Below are 20,622 nucleotides of genomic sequence, written 5' to 3'. Positions count from 1 at the left end.
CTCCACTGAATAAATGCATTTGTATTGAAGGTTGGATTTTTCTCTTTTTTTCCATTAGGGTCCCATATTAATATATGTATATATATTAGAAGCTCAAAAACACAATAATTACAAAGGGCACTGTATCTTTTGTCTTACCATGACACAAAGTCTACACATCTTTGTTCAAATGCCATTTTTTTTTTTTTTTAATTTAAAAAAAAAAAAAATCAGTACAAGATAATTGCAAAACCGTTCACACCTTCCATAGAAACGGGAATCTGCCAGGGGATAAAAAAATAAAACAATAAGCTCACTGTCACGAACAGACTACACTACCATCAGTATGTATATTAAAAAACATCAAAAATGAAATTCATAAAAAAGGTGCACATTTCAGTATATTTTTACTTAGTGAAAAGATTTTTGGTTTTTCAATTGAGTTGAATTAGTTGTAGGTCGGTGGAACGGTGGATCAACTGGTAAAGCATTGGCCTCACAGTTCTGAGGTCCCAGGTTCAATCCCGGACCCGCCTGTGTGAAGTTTGAATGTTGTCCCCGTGCCTTCGTGGGTTTCCTCCGGGTACTCCGGTTTCCTCCCACATCCCAAAAACATGCAACATTAACTGGACACTCTAAATTGCCCCTAGGTGTGATTGTGAGTGCAGCTGTTTGTCTCTATGTGCCCTGTGATTAGCAACCAGTTCAGGGTGTACCCCGCCTCCTGCCCGTTGACAGCTGGGATAGGCTCCAGAACTCCCCGCGACCCTTGTGAGTATAAGCGGCAAAGAAAATGGATGGATGTATAGATAAATGTCACAATAACGGCAAAAAAGGTTTTAAAATGATCAGGATTTTACCTTGGTGTCCCCCACCGATTTCCCAAGTATTTCGACTTTTTAAATTCACAGTGTCCGTTTAACAGTAAACTTCAACTGGGAGTGACAAATATTTGACACATGCCTACTTTACATGTAAAAAAAAAAACATTTTGTTGTTGATGTATCGCAGATTATACGACCTATTGGATGTGGGTCTGAAACATATCTCCCGCGTTAAACTCACTCTAAAGCCTGAGAGGTCCGATTGTGGAGGTGTACCTAATGGGGCAAATGATTTAGAGGTCCCACAACAAACATCCTAAACCAAATGGATACTTTTATTTACATTTTTAACATCAAAACAGTGGTTCGAAAGCACGTTTAAAAGCTCCCTTTAGTCTGCTCCTAGAGGCAATGAGGTTGTGGCACACTTATTTACGTTATTCCCTCGTCCTGCTCAAATAGGTCAGTAGGGGGATCCAGGAGGAACATTTTGAAATCAGTAGTTCTGCTCGCCTCTTTGTCCCGTTTATTCAACATGGGATACGTGTACCTACAAGTCAAAGGGGTCGAGACTGCTCCTACAACATCTTAAATTTTGTGTTCTGAGAGCATCACAAACTACTCAAGAGTCACATCCAAACCGTCCTCATCTGACTCCCCTCCGAATGGAATTGTCCAAGAACTCCGAGTAGCAGGATAGGGAGCAAAAGTGCTGCTGCACCGGAGCGTCCGTGCCTCCCATGTCGTCCACGAGGACCACCGTGTGAGAAACCTGGTGCAGGTTCATGCTCACGGCCATTTTGATGTAGAAACTGACGCAGGAGCGCCCGCAGTCGCAAGTCTTGGCCAAGTCCAGGTCTCGACACAGGTGCGCGGGGATGAGGTGAGGTCCGTATGGGATTCTAGTGAAAGAAAAGTAAAAGTTCATTTAGAAATGAGGTAAGAAGTGGGAGACATGGATCAATATTTGGAACCAATATTCATTTGCACTGAAAGGTTAAATATTGGCATCAATGTTTTGAATGATTTTTGTGTGTGTGTGTGGGGTGGGGGAATCCAAGATTTTATTTTAAAACCTCATCACCCAAACTTAAAATGACACAATTTAATATTCGGAATCTCGAGGGGGAAAATCATCCAAACCTGAGGTTTGCTACGGCCCTGGAAGCCAGCTCTTGAAGCGACACCGGGAACGTCAGCTGCATGGTGTGGTCCAGAGCGTTGGGCTGGACGAACGGGTTTCCGAACAAGTCCAGGTTCTCTAGTCTCAGCTTGCGGAAGTCGTCGGGCAGCACGGCCAGCTGGTTGTGCGCCGCCGACAGGAACCTCAGCTTGGCGAGCCGTCCCACGTGGAAGGGCAGCGAGACGAGCTTGTTGTCATCCAGCTTGAGGTTCACCAGCTCCCGGAGCTGACAGAACTGAGCGGGGAGCGACCGCAGCCGGTTCTGGCTGAGGTCCAGGAACTGGAGGGTCCGCTGCAGCGTGGACAGACACAGGGCCTCGCTAAAGCTTTCCAGGTGGTTGCTGTGGAGGACCAGCTCGGACAGACAGCCCAGATCGCCGATGGTGGCGGGGAGCTTTTTGATGTGGTTGTTGCTGAGGTCCAGTTTACGAAGGGCTGCACATTAAAATACAAATATTAATAATATTAGGAAACACAAATTAATGAACATCATCCACCAGGAGTAGCGACAGAGCCTTTGTCAAAAACTGCAACTACCAAAACTGGTGAACCCTACAATGTTTAGAACTGCTTATAAAAAAATACTTTAAGATGCATATACTGTATCACAAACTATGAGGTTAAAATTTTTTTAAACTTGAAGCATCTTACATTACCCTTCAAAATGAATGTCTGGAAATGATTTAATTTTGGGAAAAAAAAAAATACTAGAGCACACATACATGCACATGTGGCAAAAACTCTCCCTCACAATTCAGGCTAATAGTAGCTCCTCCCTGACATAAAGCTTGTGTAACATTTTAAAGCCATCATTTCAAAATACTTCCTTGGACCGAATGTACTATTTTTCGATCCAGACAAGACTTTGCAGCCTTCGTGACCATATTCAGACCTTTCCATGACCATGCGTGTATAGAAAAACACTTGTCCTGTATCTCACATCATCTTTCCCCATTGAAATGAATGGAAATGACATTAATCTGTTCCAACCACACACAAAAAATGTGCAAATATACAGTGATAACATAAATAGAATGTAAAGAAATAAACAGTTTGTGCACCGTGATTTCATGGCTCAATGCCCATTGCAGTGCTCATTTTGGTGTGTGCACCTTGGCCATCAGGGGGCAAGATAATAGACATTCATAATCATTTCATAAGATGCAGATGCTTTTCGCAAAGGATATTTACCCCCGACTATTGTTATATTGTTCCTATACATGTTGCTGCACCTTTTAGCTGAAAATATCATTGGTTAAAGGGTTAGAAAATCAGTCTACTGTCACCTTTTTTAAGGAATGAGCGGCAAAATATTGGAACCGCTCTCTTATGGTGCTGTACAGTTCCACAACACAGCAAACGACAACCATAACAAAGTCAACCCTTGACCACACAATACTGTCAATGTGAAGAAGCCATCATTGAACGCCACACACCTTTGAGCGAGAGCATGCGCGTGTCGACGCGCGACAGCTTGCAGTAGGAGACCTGCAGCTGCTCCAGCGAGTAAGGGAAGCTGGACGTGAGGGGGTAGTCCTTCTTGGAGACGATGGTCAGCTTCTTCTTGGGCTGCTCCACGTCCCTGGCGCGAACGGGCGTGAGGGTGGAGAGCGGGAGGGCGCTGGCGTCGCTGCCTCTGTCCGCCAGGCGAGCGGCTGAGAGGAAGTTCTTTAAACTGTTGGCGTCGGCCTGAGCGGGAAGTGACAATCACTTTGTTGGCACAGAGGATCTGCTGACATGGGCAGATGTGCGCTACAGTGACGGTGACCATTCAAAGCGCTGTTTGGTTAAATAAACCGGTGGTCTGGCCAATAACGTCACAAAAACTTGTTGTTCCTAGTTAATACAACTAACCGTGACCTTTAATTCAGACATTTTAATTTGATTTAATTCTCCTTTAAAGTTATTTTTACATTTTTGGTTACCTTCTTTTTTCATCTACCATAACAAACGTTAGGCGCATAAGGAAGGAAACTGATCATCATTAAAGTTAAGAATTGTATTTTCAGTTTTGCTAAGAGTGCTTATTCCCCCCAGCCCCCACACTGATCACAACACTGAGTCACATTTCATATTTATATTATTGTTGACGTCTGTGTTGTCATTGTCTGTGGTGACACTTGTGGGGTCATTCCCATGAAATCCTAGAGTCAGTTGAAATGTACATGGATATAATAACCATTTACGAAATCAGATATTGGCCTTAAATCAGAATTGAGTACCGTCATTTCCGGCCTATAAGCCGCAACTATTTTCCACACGCTTTCAACCCTGCAGCCTGCAGTTTATGCGGTGATGCGGCTAATTTGTGCATTTTTCCCTAACAGCCGCAAGGGGGGCACTCGAACGGAAAAGGTAGTGAGTGTGACCGGTGGAATATATGTGCCGAGGAAGTGACTTTTACCGGTCTGGCCACGTTAGCGCTGCAGTAGCATGTCACTGCCGTGTCTCAGTGATTTTTACCAGTATGTTTTTGTCCCCCCCCCCCCCCCCCCCCCCCCCAGTTCTGTTAGCGCGGTGGTGCTAGCGTTAAACTCGCTGTGTACCGTCTTTGTAAATATCTCGTGTTTCAATATGGGTTTCTATGTGGGCACTTACGGCTTTTACACAGTAGCGGCCTACGTATGTACCAAATGGTATTTCCTTTACAAATGTACTGGGTGAGGCTTATAACCTGGTGCGCTCTGTAGGCTGGGATTTACGGTACTTGGATCTGCAGTATTAAGCCCAAGTCACCGTCAGAGGCGTGTGACGCGGTGTTGATGTTGGTCCATTCGCAAGCCCTAACACCGCACGTTGACCCGTCTAAACCCACTGTCGGACATTTGGAAAGCGAATGTCATTGTCAGTAGCGTTAAAAATGACGGTGAGAGGTCCCTGTTGCCGCACAGCATTCAGGCTCAGCAACCACTGGAAACAATGAGGCTGCCTCCGTGGCCGTCAAAACAAACGCGCGTTTTTTGTCTGGGCGACAAACTGGCAAGCGACAGGCTCGCAACAGCGAATAAAATGATAAATGCCGACCGGTGCCTTTTGACAAATCAACGAAGCCGCTACCTTGCTCAGACAGATGTCGACAGCAGGTTCTTTTAATCTCACCGTGGCCTTGCCCTCCTCCACAAACCACGTGAAGAACTTCTCAATGTTGTCTTTGAGCTGCAAGACAAGACTGACTCAGGTCCAACGAATGGAAAAAGCCATTTCACAACATGACAGGGTATAATCACGCGTCACACTCATGTTTAGACAGGAACGTAGCGCCTTTGTTTTAACCCCTGATTGCGTACATTTTGCAGAGTCACAATATTTAAAGTAAAAAAACAAAACTGGCGGGACCATCTGACATAAGGACAAGGTGTCATGTAAAAATTCCTTACATAATGCATAATTCACATCTCTCTTCTCAAGGACAGACCTGTATAAATTTGTTACACCCATTTCTAACTCTATAGATAGTTTGAGGTCACACATCTCTCTGGACACACCCCGGCTGCCATTTTGGTGGTTGACACGTTATTTTGTTTCAGCTGCGTTTGAATACATATATTTGATGAGCACCGTCCCAAGAATTGTGAATTACCATGCAGTGCTCAGCTGCAAGAGTATGGATGAACTCTCATTTCACTGTTTACTGGCACAAATTTCACACCAAACTGAGAAGACCGAACATTTATCAAGGAAAAGAGAGATTGTGGGTTTCACAAAGCTGCGTTGTGGATCTACCTCTGGCCAGATACCTGGGGCATACATTAGGCCAACATTAGGAAATGAATTACATAGTTGATTGTATTGAGTAACACAGATTTGTAAAGTGTTGATATCAGTTGATTGTTTTTAAATTAACTATACATACACGTAGCAGAAATGTAGGCAACTGTTGGCTCCCATCATGCTTACCACTAGCTAACCTTGAGTCTTATTTTAGGAAAGTTCAATGCTTTTTCAGTTAATGTAACCCAAGCAATCAACGATTCCAGGTCATGGACATAATCAGTCTCGGTTTTATTTCCGCTTGCCTTCGCACACACACGGTAAGCGATATTTGAATTTTGGGATCGTAGTTGTTTATGACGGCCACTTTGCCATCATGCCGTCTTTGCCGCTGCTTCCAAAGTTCCTCTTCACTGTACTGTTCATTATTTAGCACTCATCTTAACACATCTAAGGAAAATGGAAAATATATAACAAGGCTGATGTGAATTGATCAGGGTTATCCAGAACACCAATTACAAATGCAAACTGGTGTTTCATTTGAATTCAGCTTAACAGCAATTTGAATAACGTTGAGTTATCCTCGCAATCTTAACAGTGATCCCGTGATACAAAGATCTGCTGTGGGAAACGATCCAATTCCACTTAGTTCTCGACCCTTGTGAGGATAAGGGGCTTGGAAAGTCGATGGATGGCCTGGATATTATTTCTTTACAACAAATAATGTATACTTTACTTTCCATTACTGCATCTATGCCACCAACGTATAATGAGAAGGAGATCATTTAGAGGGTCTTCCTCTAGTTTGAAGACAAGTACACGATTACCGTGTAGCCATACAAAAACAAAAGTGCATCAACATCATCAGCATGTGAGTAATAAGAGAACCTCATCACACCTTATATTTAGAGCCTGCTCTGTCCTTGGCCGTGCAGATCATCAAATAGACGCTACAGCGTTGACTGGTCTTGTCCAAGTGCTTCCCGATGCACAGCACCGCCCTCGAGCCCTTGCCGCGACTTTTCATGCCGAACGTGGGCAGCATACGGTTCACCACCTCCACATCGCACTGCAGCTTCATCCTGACCCGCGAGACTCGAGGGCCACAAAAGCCCGCGCCGAGGCCGGCCTAGCCAGCTCCGAGCCGGCGAGCTAACGACGGACGGGACGACGCGCACCACCGGTGGGGAAACTTGGCTCAAAAGAGCCCGCCGCAACAACTCGCGTCCCGAGTGTGATGTGGCCCTTCAGCGAAAACACGACAAAAAGTCGCATTTCCGCAACCGTCCAACACACAGCATTCTGCGGACAAATTAGTGCAAGTGCAGAAATCCTTCTTCGTGTGGTTAGTAATAATCGGTTATGAGTAGTTCAGCAGGGTGACAGAACAGCGGCTTGATTAGCTGCCCGCTTAGCGTGAAACCGCGCGTGGGAAGTGACGTCAGTGATGCACTTTCACAATAAACCCGCTTTCAACACGAGCTCTTTCAAAATAATACAACAACATTTACTGCTATTCCCAGCTGAAAGTTATTGTCAAACTAAACATAAAACATGCACTCATGGCTGTGGTGGTGTATAATTTTGAGGATTCTGTAAAACAAACAAACAAACAAACTTTTTAGACCCTCACACATCAACTCAGTTTTAAAGTGCACACAAAGAAAACACAAACATATCACAACTCGCAAATTTCAGGTTGTTTGCAAAATCGGTCCATCCATCTGATTCTTGAGCTGCTTATGCTCACAAGGGTCTCGGAATCTTTGGGACACCCTGAGCTCGTTGCCAGCCAATCGCAGGGCACATGTAAACAAGCAACCATTTCTACTCACATACACACCTACGAGCAGTTTCGTCTTCAATTAACCTAACATGCATGTTTTTGGGATGTGGGAGGAAACCGGAGTGCCCGGAGAAAACCCACACAGGCACGGGGAGTACATGCAAACTCCACACAGGGGGCGGGATTTGAACCCCGGTCCTCAGAACTGTGATGCAAGTGCTCTAACCAGCTAGTGTGTGTGTGTGTGCTTGTCACCGCGCTTTCTTGACATTTTACTTTGTGACAAAAACAGACATTATTCATAAATGACAAGAAAATTGACAGATTTCTATTAAAATAGCAGCTTCCTTTATTGTTTACAACTCATCATTCACTTCATGTTCCCCACCCAGCATGTCTCCAATCTCGCTTTATTAGTATTTCAAAGCGAGACCTTTGGAAACATCATGCAACTCATTTCTTGTTTCACTCAGATGAAGAGTCCAAGTTATTAGTCCTCACGCATACATACATTTAGGTCACACACAGCATGACATCTGCTTCAAAATGCTGTCACATATAAATAAATGAATGAATAAATAAAATAAGGTGCTTAAGTGGTGCAGTTTTTCAGTGTCGGTCAGGTATATTATTGTACAAATGTCTTTGCTTTATTTTGTTTGATGTAAAAAAAAAGGGGGAAATAGCTGGAGAGATCGTCAGAAGATGATTCCACAAAAAAAAAAAAAAAAAAAAAAAAAAAAGCGTGTTGAAGTCAAAATGACTTCAACTGAATGGTCAACTGTTCATGATTGTTCCGCACGCACGAAAATGTACCGGTAGTCTACTTTTGGTACATCTCAATAAATTAGAACATTGTTCTCAAATGTTGTCACCGCTAGTTAAATCATTTTTTTGGATTGTCGCTAAATCGCGGCCCACTCTTACAAAAATTAGGAGCATTAAGGAACGTGTTGAAAAATAGCCTTTGAAAGCATACGTAAATATATTTTTAAACATAGCTACTCATGCTTCTATATTTAAAGAGCACCTTATTAAGAGACAAATGACCATATCGACAAGTACAAACATTTATATTTGGCACTGATTTCTTCTTTAAAACAAAGTGCAATATTTTGTCTTCTTTTGAGGAAATGAAAGGTGCAGACCAAAGTAACTGTAAAACTCTCCATCAGTCTGAATTATTATGCTATAAATGTATTACTACCTGTCCGCAACCCACCCAAAGGGGATTTTGCGACCTTCTTGTGGGTCCTCTTCACCCACTTGTGATCCAAACACTAAATATTCACATCCATATTTGACATGTTTATGTCCAGTGACCAAATGCTGTAGTTTTTGGTAAGAAAATACTTTTATATCTCACAACTACAGTGACATTTGCGTCTTTCAGAATCGGGGGACATTTTCTGTCCTATTCATAAATTTCAAAATAATCCATGTACAAAATCCAGAAACATGAACGGTTTAGTCAATTATAGTTAAGCTGGAACAGAACGCAAATATAGCTGTCGTAAAAGTGATTCCAACCCTTTGCAGACATACGGTAAATCCTCTTTTCTAATTTGACTTTTTTTTTTTCAATATTTTCAGTTGAAATGGATTATTTCACCCAAACCAATGCAACCATTGTACTCATATTATCAGTTATAAGTTTGCTCTCGACCAGTTAGCAGAGCAGCTAACCCAGCTAGTATGTTCTTTTGAGCAAAGATGAACATTAGCAAAAATAAATGGTAAATTAAAAAAAAGGTTGCCTAAAATGTCCTCCAATTTTGGAGCGACCCCTTTATTGAAAGCGCATTTTTCTCAGTTTCTACATTTACATAAATCAAGTGTCGACATTACAGGGCTGTCTCCACACACGACGAGCCCCTTCGTATGTAGCAGTGCTGCTGCCCCCCTCTGCCGTCCTCGCTCCCGCAACCGTCGGGTCCGTGCACTATCAGCACAGGGAAGAACCTGGCGTCGCTGTAATTGGGCGGACTGTCGCTGAGGGCCAGCTGGCTGGAGTTCGAACGCCCTCCCTGCTCGTCCATGCAGCAGGGATCGGTCATGTTGCTGCTGCGGCTCCTCCACAGAGCCACCGTGCGGCGCGACCCGTACATCCGGCACAGGGAGAAGCGGGACGTGGCCGAGGACAGGCGGGATCGAAAGCGCGCCCCCTGGCAGGAGAAGAGAGAAGAGCAGCTGGAGCTGGTGATGGTCCTCCTCCTCATCCTCCTGCGCCCGGATTCCCGCCCCGACTGAGAGTGGAGGGCCCCGTAGCTCTGAGTGGTGGGGCTGCGGTCCAAGAGGTGGCAGTTGGAGGACGTGGTGCATTCGGTGTTGTGTAGGGAGTTGGAGTCGACCGAACTCATGTTGATCAGCATGGCTTCGGAGTAACTGGGAATCACCTGGTGGTTGCACCGGATGTGCCACTCCAGCTCTGTGCTGTCCAGCGTGTCAACTCTGGGAATGGCGCAACTAACGTTCCGATCTTCATCCGGAGGGGAGTCGCTAGTGCAAGTGTAGTCTGCCCCAAACAGCTTCTCAATGCGATAGTGCACATATGCGGTGCGGTACTCTATGAGCACCCTCAGGGGCCAGGAGAGCATGAAGAGAGCAGCTAGCCAGAAGGCCACCTGGGAGGTGTACCAGGGCATTTTATCTGGGTGCACGTAGGCGATCAGGTTATCCCTGAAGTCTACATTTTTCAGCTGCATCCCCTCCCTGGCCTCCATGTAATCATCTAAACCTTCGATTTCCGAGAAGAACCTGGCCCGCTGGTTGAGGTAATCGTTCTCTGGGCCGGCCTCGGTGAAACTGAAACACTTGGTGAACTGCAGGCGGGTGGCCGGATGTTCCTCCAACCCTCTTAGGTCACGCGACACATCCTTCATCCCGCAGCGGCCGTAGTCGAACTCGCCCTCGGCCACGTGCGTGTTGACCCTCTCGTTGTACACCTGCGTGGTGGTGTAGGCGTCCCCGTTGCGGTAGCGGGTGACTTGCCGCGTCCGCCGCACAAAGTGGTAACTGATGGCCTTCCACCATACGCAAGGCTGGGCCTGCCGCATGCGCCCCACGCGTTCGTACACGCTGTCCACGTCCGCTTTGCACTGGAGCTCGCTGCGGGCCCGGCAGTGCCAGCACTCAACCATATACAACACGTAGAGCATGAAGAGGAAGGCGAAGGGGATGTAGATGTAGCCGTCCGAGCAAGGGCTGTCGTGGTAGATCATGGAGTGACCTCCGGAATGCGGCCCCCGTAGCGGCGACGAGGCGAAGGAGGCCGTGAAGGCGGAGGTGAGGGCCGAGTTGAAGCTGATCTTGGTCACGCGGCTCAGTTGGCACCAGCTGACTGCGCCCAGGCAGCTGTACATGAGCACGGAGAGCAGCAGGCAGCGCCAGTGAGATTCGCGGCATATGCAGGCGCCCAAAGACTGCTTGACTGGACGCTGCTGTGGAGAGAAGCGCAGAAGCACGGTGAGGAATGGGCCACTTAGCGCAATGAGCCTCTTCAAACGTGCCAGTGATAGCCTCGATACTAATGAATGAGCCCGCGCTGTAAATTGTGAAGATTTTCAGTAGCTAAGCAGACAGTAAATCAAAGAGAAGAAAGTTAAACCACGTAGCGTCCCTGGGAGGCCTTCAATGCAGCCGAAGCACTAAATAACCTCTTGAGATGTTTTCATCTCTGAACTAACTCATGTAATGGTAGCACCCGAATTGACGAGTGTAATTTATTCCGTTATCAATCTTATCCCGGCCTACGGAGTCCACCTGGTTATAAGGCTCAACCAGTACATTTGTAAAAGAAATACCATTTGGTACATACATACGCCGCAGCTGTGTAAAAGCCGCGAGTGCCCACATTGAAACACGAGATAGACGGTACACAGAGAGTTTAACGCTAACGCTAGCGCCGCGGTAACGCTAGCACCGTGCTAACAGGGCTGGTTAAAAAAAAACATACCGGTAAAAATCACTGAGACGTGGCGGTAACACGGTAGCGCAGCGCAAACAGGGCCGGACCGGTAAAAGTCACTCCCTCGGCACATATATTCCACCGGTCTCACTCTTACCTTTTCCGCTCGAGTGCCCCCTTGCGGCCGTTAGAAAAAATGCGCAAATTAGCCGCATCACCCCATAAACCACAGGGTTGAAAGCGTGTGAAAAAAGTTGTGGCCTATAGGCCGGAAATTACGGTACTTGTCTATCAAACAATATTTACCCAATAATTAATAGGAAATGCATTTAAACTGTCCCAGCCCCCGAAAATTTGCCATTTATTTTGTTTGATATTTTCAATAACACACACAAAAAAAAGCACTGCATTGTATGAAAACAGAAGAGAATATATGGAAAGAAGCTGGTTTCATAAAGTGGATTTACTATAATTCAGGGGTGTCAAACTAATTTTCGTCACGGGCCACGTTGTAGTTGTGGTTTCCCTGTGGGCTGTCATTACTGTGAAACCATAAAAATTTTCAATCACCTCATCATATTTACACATTAAATCTTGTTTTTGAATCAGAAATTGAGGGTAATAGGTTTTTCAACTATTCATGCATCTTAACGTTATCAATTTGAAATTTTGGTATGGATTTTAACAAGAGTCAGGGAAGTTGACACACATGATTGGCCTTCACGGGCCACATAAAATCACATACCGGGCTGAATTTGGCCCCTGGGCCTTCAGTTTCACAACTGTGCTATAATTTATCTGGATAATATTTTGGGAAAAGGCATCCACATGTATATTAGCATCCCTCGAGCTCCCTTCGCTTCTTAGTAGAGGATTTGTAAGTGCACAGATGGGATATACCCCGTGAATGCGATCTTGATGTCAGAACAATACCCAGATTTTGTAACATACGTACCGTAATTTCCGGCCTATAAGTCGCAAGTTTTTTTCCACACACTTTCAACCTAGCGGTTTATGCGGTGATGCGGCTAATTTGTGCATTTTTTCCAACGGCCGCAAGGGGGCACTTGATCGGAAAAGGTGTATGTGCCGAGGAAGTGACTTTTACCTGTATGTTTTTTTTTAACCATCCCTGTGAGTGCTGCGCTAGCGTGTTGCTGCTGTGTTACTGCCGTGTCTCAGTGATTTTTAGCGGTATGTTTTTTTTTAACTGGCCCTGTTAGCGCCGCGCTAGCGTTAGTTGCTGCAGTTGTTACTGTTGCTGCTGTGTTACCCCCGTGTCTCAGTGATGTAATTATGTTTTTTCTTTTTTTGACTGGCCCTGTTAGTGCTGTGCTACGGTGTTGCTACTGCAGATCTTTTTTTTTTTTACCGGTATGTTTTTTTTTTTTTTTTTTAACCAGCCCTGTTCGTGCTACCGTGTTGTTGCTATGTTAAGCTAAGCTAAGCTATTAAAACTTTGAGAACTCTTTCTGTGTATCTCTTGTTTCAATGTGGGCACTTGCGGCTTTTACACGGCTGCGGCCTATGTATGTACCAAATGGTATTTCCTTTACAAATGTTGTCTTATAATCAGGTGCACCCTGGAGGCCGGAAATTAAGATATATTTGTGTCAAAGAGGACACCCTGTACTTTCATTCCTAAATGCTACACGCTGGATGATACGCACTATTTACCTCAAGTCAGAGTAGAAGAAAGAATAACTGCTCACATTTGCAATACCAACTGGAAGTCAAATTGTTGCAATCAGGAAGGATAATTGCCTAAAGCTAAAACCCAAATACATTTACCGCTAATGTATTCCAATCAATTAAATCCAGTATCTACCAGCTGGAATATTTGGATGTCGACAAATTACAAAAGACAATGTTCCCATCTTGATAGTCACTTCTTCTTCTTCTTCAGGAAATCCCGTTTTGTCATCTTGTGTTTAATGGAGTGAAAGGAATTCATGGCTGCCAACAAGCCATCCATTACTGCACAGTCTCGGGCGGAGAGATGTCACTGTGCTGCTTCAACCGTGCTTGATTTATGGGGGGGGGGGGGGGGTGGAGGTTGGGGAGGGTTGGGGGTCATGGATTCACTTGTCATGATGAACCACAAAGAGGACAGACTCGGTGGCAGCCATGACGTCCCCCACCGCAGATGCAAAGTTATACTGTGTGGACATGCACTCGATGATCATTTGAAGTTTTGTTTTGAATAAAGATCCAGATGCAGTCCCTCACGTCACTTCACTTAACCCGTGACTGGTCCTGTCAGACCGCCTATCGACTCCCTAACATCTCCTCTACGGATTCACATCATCGTTGTGGGCAGATTCACAAAGTCCAAGGGATGGGAAGGACGATTACTTCAGCTCCATGCGAGGAAGAATTCAAAACTGCTGAATAACATGTCAGAAAAACATCTGAATGTCTCCACGTTTGTTCTTTTTTTAACTAAACAAAAGCAAAATAAATATTTGTATTGCCTTTGTGTGAATCACTGATTGTGTAGTGGTACACACGCCTGCCGTTGGTGCGGGCAGCGTGCGATCGATTTCCGATCAGTGATGGCGTCGATATCTGCCCTGTGACTGACTGGCGACCAGTTCAGGGTGTAGTCCGCCCGAAGATAGTTGGGATAGGCTCCAGCTTTCCCACAACCCTTGTGAGGATAAGCAGCTTGGATAATGACATGACTTTGTGTGTCATGTTTTGGGCATAATCGTGAGCGCATCCATTCCTTTCAGATCTTATAATGTGTGGTAAGTACTATGTGGAAGTACATGCTTATAATGTACTTCAGTTCAGTATTTTGTAGAATTGTCAAGTATCTGTACTTTCGTACATTATTTATATTTCTGTCAGATTTCACTTTGCCACCACCACATTTCCATGTGTAAAGCACAAAGCTGAAAAATGTTCCTGCCTCCCCTGAGCGAGACACCAAATTGACAATTCTAGCACTGTAGTACTTTTACAGAAATACTGCTTTCAAGGACTTCATACAAGACTAATAAGAGGGCACATACAGAGAAATCTAATCACATACTCGCGTTTACATCATCGCTGGGTGGGAACTCCAGTGCCCCAGAAACACGAGTTCAAACGTTGTTTTTGTTGTTGCGTTTAAATCACTGCGTGTCTTGTCTACATCGTGAATCATGATCGTGAATCATCTTTCAAGACCCATTTGTTCATTTTATCAGAATGCTGCACTTAAAGACGTTGAACAATGAATGTTAAGTATCTTGTCCTGGCTGACTACTTACAGTAATTGGAATATGAATATGATTTACTGTCAGTTTTTGTGCATTGAAGGGGGAATTTGCCATAGTACACGAGATGAAGAAAGAATGAAAGGTGCAATGATTGAACAGAGGCAAGAATAATGGTCAGAGTATAATGCAAATACTAAAACAATTTCTAATGGGCAATAAATAATAACTGTGTGTACCAGTACATACAATGTCCAGATTACTGATTACTTATGATGACATCAGTTGAATTGTGCAAAAATGTTTGCAACTCTGCCGTGAACGCGTGAGTGCGCGGCTTGCCTCATCCACATCACTCGCAGCCGGAGAGTCCGCCTCCTGCTCCTCTTCCTCGGCGTCATTGAGAGCGTTGGCCTCGGTGTCTTCCGAGGAGTCCAGTTCGGAGGGGAGCATCCTGCACTTTTTGCATTTCAGGCGGCAAATGCACGATCACTCCTTCTTGTCGGCTTGTCCTCTCGAGCACGCGCGTGCAGTAAAAGTATTCGCAACTCTGTTGCTGGTGGTGGTGGTGGTCCCGGCGGGCTGCAGCTGCACTGTGCGGCGGGGATCCCGCGGTGGTCCCGACTGAAGGGGGCGGGGTCGAGGGATTTCACCGCAGCAGAGACAGCAAAGGTTGACCATCATGCAGTCAGCGTAAAAGTATATCAACGGTGGTAGTGGGCTTGATCGCGTCCCGTTTTACTCGACACCCTCCATCGTACGATTCCATTGCTGCAAAAAGGGAAGAAGTCAAGACGAAAATATGCCGGGTTACTTGATGTGATGACTAGGCGAACCTGCAAATCTGTTGGTAGCTCAAGAAAGCGTCGTCCCATATGGCCGCAATTATTATTTTTCTCCCTCTTATTTTGTAACCTCCCCGACCCCGCGACGCTTTAGCTTAACGTACCGAGTTTAAAGAGACATAAAAAATCTAAAGAGATCTTGGCTTGACTTTGACTTTTCACGCAGATGCTGTCATGGCCGTAGTAAGAATACTCAAGGGTAAACGAGGAGTCGGACGACCATCTTGTAAAGCCAGTCATGATGAATCTACTTCCGTTTTCTGAAGGTCCTTTTATTCTGAAAGCAGTTTTACTTGAATCACGTCGAAACACTTCCAGGTTTTGGCTAGTCCGCCGTCGCACAGCTAAAGGTTAGCTCGCAGCGTTATGTGACGTTTCAAACATTTCTGTTGTGTTTGCAATGTAACAAGTTGGTTTTGGGAAACATAACGAAACCGTTTCGTTTGAAGTGGTGAAATGAACAGTTGGTATCAGTTTGTGGGATTGTGACGTAAACTTCACCACACGTGATAACACAACAATCATATCTAGCGAATTTGTTGTTCGACTGATGTTTTGATTGCTTTGTAGTCGGGGCCTGTCCAGTGTATAGTATATATAAATACAATATATTACATTTTACATGATGAAACACAGAATACTAGAAGCACCTGTAACACTAGTTATCCTCTTCATAGAGGCATAGCTGTCATATTTAAAAGTCCCATCCTGTATAGATCGTGACTTTGGTGTCGTCTTTGGTGTGTGGCTGCTATGAATTGAATCAAAATGTCAGATTTATGAAGTAAGGTTGCCAGATTGGACAAATCAGCTGTAGTTGTGTAAATTGTGAGTAAGTGTAAATTCGCCATAGGTCTGAACGTCAGTAAGGATGCTCGTCCAGGGTGCACCCGACCTTTTGCCTAAAATCAGATAGGATATCTTCCATCTTATCAAGAAGGACAAGTGTGACCCAAAAAAAAAATAAAAAAATATCAGGTTTTAATATCATACGTCCGTTTCATCTTAGTGTTATTTAACATAGAGTTTTATTACCTGTTTTGTGAATAACTCTTTGTTGGTTTTATAATATGTGAAAAGTGCTATCTAAATAAGGGATCGGCCGATTCCGTCCTCCAGAGAGATGTTGCGACGTCCCAAGCCAGGCGGCTCGGAGGAGGATCTCCTGAGAGAACAGGAGGAGTTCATCAAGTCTGGAGCTCTCTCCGCTGCCAGTGTGCTCCGCCGGCCGGACAAGAGGCGAGGCGAGGTGGGAGGAGGCCCTGAGGAGGAACGTAATGGTTGCGATCCAGAAAGTCACAAGGATGTGGTCACCATCGAAGGTTGCACTCTTAAACTCATAAACTACACAGTCAACAACAACAAAAAATTGCATTCATATAAACGACTGAACTGTCGTTACATCTTTTTCATCATCTTTTCCTTTCAGCTTGTCCCGTCACCGGTCGCCACAGCGTGTCATTTTTTTCCATCTAAGCCCATCTCGTGCATCTTCCTCTCTAACACCCACTGTCCTCATGTCTTCCATCACAACATCCATCAACCTTTTCTTTGGTCTTCCTCTTGCTCATTTGCCTGGCAGCTCCACCCTCAGCACCCTTCTACCACTACACTCACTCTCTCGCCTCTGGACATGTCCAAACCATCGAATGAACTGTCCTTACATATTAGCAACAATATTGTTCTGATTATTTTTCCTGGTCACGTCACACGAATGTACCTAATTGTCAATCTTAATGTCACAAAATTAGGGGCTAGGAATTAATTGTTGGAGATTTTATACATACAGATTCATTGCACAATATATGCTCTGTATTAAATATAAAAGATGCTATGTTTTTTTTTTTTTTGTACAGATCTTCCTGAGCAGCTTCCATCCCTGACACCAGTGCCCCCTAAGAAGTCCCGCTTCAAAAACAACCGCGTCACCTTTGAGGATGAGGATGCGGGGGAGAGGCTAGACAGACATGACACTCACATCAGTGCAGTACTTTCCAAGATTATTGTAAGTGACCTTAAATCATAATGTCCTCTAAAATATTCCTTTATGACTAGAATTATGAATGATTAAATGTTCTTAGTGAGATCCAGTTTTGAGAAAGCCCATATAAAATCGTTTTAAATATTCAAGAAACTAACTGTGTGTGTTGTTTTTCTTTTTGGGTGGTTTCATGAATGACTCTGTGTGACTTTCCATTTTATTTATTTTTTTGTTCCTTTGAAGGAACGAGACACCAGCTCTATTCCATTATCACTACCGGAATTTACAGGCATGGCGTTCCCCAAAGCAGTGCATCGCTCAACAAATGGCTCTACGGTAAAGCTACCTGAAAATAATGTACTAAATTGTAATTAAAATGAAGCCTTATTTACCATTAATAGTGTTCTTTAAATTGGAAGAAATTCTAAATGGTGAGTGGTAAAATCATTTGCACCACTAGCTGGTGACCAGTCTCGGGTGTACGCTGCCTCTTGCCCAAAGTCAGCGATACCATAGAAAATTGATGAATTGATAGAAGAGATAAAAAACTGAACGTGTGAATGTTCACACGATAATAATCACTTGGCCTATCTAGACATATATAATCACCAGTTAAAAAAAAAAAAAGAGCCCTAAATGTGCACATCTCTCACCCTGTTAAGCAGGTGCCTCTGACTGCTGCGGGTGGGAAAAAGAGCATTTTTGCTCAACAGATTGCGGCTCAGAGACTGAAAGAGGGAAAGCCTCAATTACACTATGCATCTCGGGCTACACAGAAACACAAACCCATGGAGCAGAAGCTTCCTCCTCAGAGGCCTATGGAAATAGATATGCCTTATCACACCAGAAACCGTAAGTAGTCGTCCTTACTCGAAAATATTATGTTTTCAAATACTACATTTTGTCTGGAATTACCATAAGTAAAACTAATACCACCATTATTAGTGGGAAACATCTTTACTGCAGCAAATCAACATCTGCACATTAGATGTTGTATCTGTAAAGCGGACGTCCAAAAAAAAAAAAAAAAAGTGCTGTTGCATGCTGGACAATTACTGTGTACCTGGCAAAAGCCACAGACATTTCAACAAAGAACTGGGGATTTGAAAACCAGACGAGCATGGCACAGTGGGTGAGTGGCTAGCCCACATGGCTGACAGTTCTGAGGTTGCGAGTTCAAATCTGGTTTAGCATATTCTGTTCTTCTGAGTTTTATCTGGATAGTCACGTGTCCGCGCAGAGTCCAAAAACTAGTTCTAGTTTAATCAAAGGCTCTAAATTGGCCATACGTATGTGAACGTGTGTTTTTTAAAATATGCATTATGATTGGCTTTGTATCAAGTAGTACTGTATTTTAATCGTCTTTTCAAATGCTTTTTAATTATGTAATATTTAAGATATTAAAAATGTGCCTCCCAGTTCTTCTAATACAGTGATGCCTCGGTTCTCGACCACAATCCATTCCAGAAAACGGTTCGAGAAGTGATATGTTCGAAAACCAAATCGATGTTTCCAATTACAATGACTGGAAAAAGAAATAATGCGTTCCAAGCCTAAAAAAATTGGGCTTTTTAAAGCATTTTTTTTAGCTTTTCCTGATAATAAACTGCATAGTAGAAATACATGTATAGTTTAAATACTTTATATAATAAAATAATTTAAGAAATATATTTGTTTTTTTGCTTAAAATATAAGCTCTAGTAGTAGAGTACGCCAGGCTGCGAATGCATCGGTTCGTCTGTAGCGACTCGGCCCCCAGCCTTGTAAACTTTTTTTTTATTAACAAAAGTGCAAACGTTTTTTCCGGGGGGCGTTTGAATTGACAATAACAAAACATGTCGTTGGTGGGTCGACTGCTTGCGCCACGTTTATTATATTATTTCCTTTTTTTTTTTTCGGCGTCGTGGTAATTCACAACAAAGCGTGTCGTGGGTCAGCTGGTCTGGCCGCGTGCAATATGTTATTTCCGGGTTTTGTGGGGGCGTTTGAGTACCGATTTTTGTTCGAAAACAGAAGAAAAAAAAAAAAAAGCCAAATTTTCGTTCGAAAACCAATTTGTTAAAAAACGGGGACGTTCGAAAACCGAGGCTTTACTGTACTGTACAACAAAATGCAATACACTTTGAAATCCTTCAAGTAGCTCATGCATGATTTTCTTCCTCAGCAGCGACATCTCCACAGTCAAGTTCAAGACTTGTTTCTGGTGAAGGACTCGGGTGTGCAGATAGCTCAGAGGAGACCAGGAGGATCCACGGGGAAAACCAGGAGAGGATCCTGGCAATGTCCCAGTCTGAAATACTGGAGGAACAGGAGAGGCTCTTATCTCAGCTCGGTAGGCATTTGCATCCGTCGCTGGTGTGACATGACATGATCTCTAACGAAGCCAGTGCATACAAGCCTTTTCTTTTTTCCATTATGTTGGTTCCCTTGTTCAAAACAATTATTTCTGCATGCCAGATCCAAGGCTGGTGGAGTTTGTTCGATCCCGCAGAGCTCAGAGCGCCTCGGCTTCTCCCTCCTCACGCGAAGACCCGGAGGGCAAAAGCATCAAGGAAAGTGTTCAACTCAGTTCAGCCTGCAACAATGGCGCTGCGCCTTTTCCAAATCCCAAAGAAGTGGAGATGAAAGAGGAGGAGGAGGAAGAAAAGGAAATGTTGTGCCCATCCACCACGATTGGTATGATTTTAAAAACTAACCTTATCACTGGCTTTTACCTTCTCGGTTGTGTTTAGCTGGTGGAGATCCAATGCACTCAAGTCATATTAATATCGCACTTCACTTTGTAAAAATTGCTGATCTTGAGAAATCTTTTAATCAGTCTTAATTCTTGGAACGCCAGATGAGACACTGGACTCCGTCCCACTCTTTTGAGAAAATACTACATTCAATTAGATGCCGGCCAGCTTTCTCCATCTTTATTCCTGACATTGTCTGACCCATTAATTGTCTCAATGTCGTGGCTGTAGCCACAGTCAAGTTACTAAATCACGATGTTGTGCCACAAAATGAAAGAGCACATCCATCTCAAGATGAAAACGTAGCAAATTGATCAGCTCTAGCAATAGGTAGATATTTAACTTTGTTAGCAATGTTTTAACTCCAAAATATTTTTGTTGATGAATGTAGTAGCCTTGGCTTCGGCCTTCCTGTGTGGAGTTTGTGTGTTCTTCCCATACATATGTGGACTCTTTAGGGTACTGCAC

General features: G+C 44.1%; 3 protein-coding genes across 6 annotated transcripts in view; 1 reads left to right on the top strand and 2 right to left on the bottom strand.

The window, feature by feature from the left end:
* Window positions 1-1,117: 1,117 nt before the first annotated feature.
* lrr1 (leucine rich repeat protein 1) lies at window positions 1,118-7,155 on the bottom strand. 2 transcript variants are annotated; one of them, XM_061844794.1, is made up of 5 exons: window positions 6,596-7,155; window positions 5,086-5,142; window positions 3,423-3,675; window positions 1,947-2,421; window positions 1,118-1,705 (listed from the first exon to the last, which is right to left on the bottom strand). In XM_061844794.1, the coding sequence occupies exons 1-5, from the start codon at window positions 6,776-6,778 to the stop codon at window positions 1,450-1,452; spliced, it is 1,224 nt and encodes a 407-aa protein (XP_061700778.1). In that variant the 5' UTR covers window positions 6,779-7,155; the 3' UTR covers window positions 1,118-1,449. The 2 variants fall into 2 exon arrangements, with proteins under 2 accessions (XP_061700778.1, XP_061700777.1); XM_061844793.1 differs by having other exon boundaries at window positions 5,044-5,142; window positions 6,596-7,154.
* Window positions 7,156-7,830: 675 nt separating this feature from the next.
* On the bottom strand, window positions 7,831-15,680 carry si:dkey-13p1.4 (transmembrane protein 151B). Of its 3 annotated transcripts, none has more exons than XM_061843404.1 (3): window positions 15,543-15,680; window positions 14,936-15,364; window positions 7,831-10,923 (listed from the first exon to the last, which is right to left on the bottom strand). In XM_061843404.1, exons 2-3 carry the CDS (start codon window positions 15,044-15,046, stop codon window positions 9,328-9,330), a joined length of 1,707 nt encoding a protein of 568 aa, XP_061699388.1. In that variant the 5' UTR covers window positions 15,047-15,364; window positions 15,543-15,680; the 3' UTR covers window positions 7,831-9,327. The 3 variants fall into 3 exon arrangements, with proteins under 3 accessions (XP_061699388.1, XP_061699390.1, XP_061699389.1); XM_061843406.1 differs by having other exon boundaries at window positions 7,831-10,920; XM_061843405.1 differs by having other exon boundaries at window positions 15,430-15,567.
* Window positions 15,649-20,622, top strand: part of rpap1 (RNA polymerase II associated protein 1) — a 21,244-nt gene continuing 16,270 nt past the window's right edge. The window contains exons 1-7 of the mRNA XM_061843407.1: window positions 15,649-15,788; window positions 16,558-16,760; window positions 17,295-17,443; window positions 17,663-17,755; window positions 18,082-18,271; window positions 19,584-19,751; window positions 19,877-20,095. Of these exons, the coding sequence (XP_061699391.1) occupies window positions 16,562-16,760; window positions 17,295-17,443; window positions 17,663-17,755; window positions 18,082-18,271; window positions 19,584-19,751; window positions 19,877-20,095 (1,018 nt within the window). The 5' untranslated portion in view covers window positions 15,649-15,788; window positions 16,558-16,561. The remainder of the gene's footprint in view (window positions 15,789-16,557; window positions 16,761-17,294; window positions 17,444-17,662; window positions 17,756-18,081; window positions 18,272-19,583; window positions 19,752-19,876; window positions 20,096-20,622) is intronic.

The sequence above is a fragment of the Syngnathoides biaculeatus genome, chromosome 15, assembly GCF_019802595.1.
Source record: "Syngnathoides biaculeatus isolate LvHL_M chromosome 15, ASM1980259v1, whole genome shotgun sequence".
Taxonomy (NCBI): Eukaryota; Metazoa; Chordata; class Actinopteri; order Syngnathiformes; family Syngnathidae; genus Syngnathoides; species Syngnathoides biaculeatus.
Note: the sequence above shows the minus strand (reverse complement) of the source record. Positions and strands in the feature narration are given on the sequence as shown.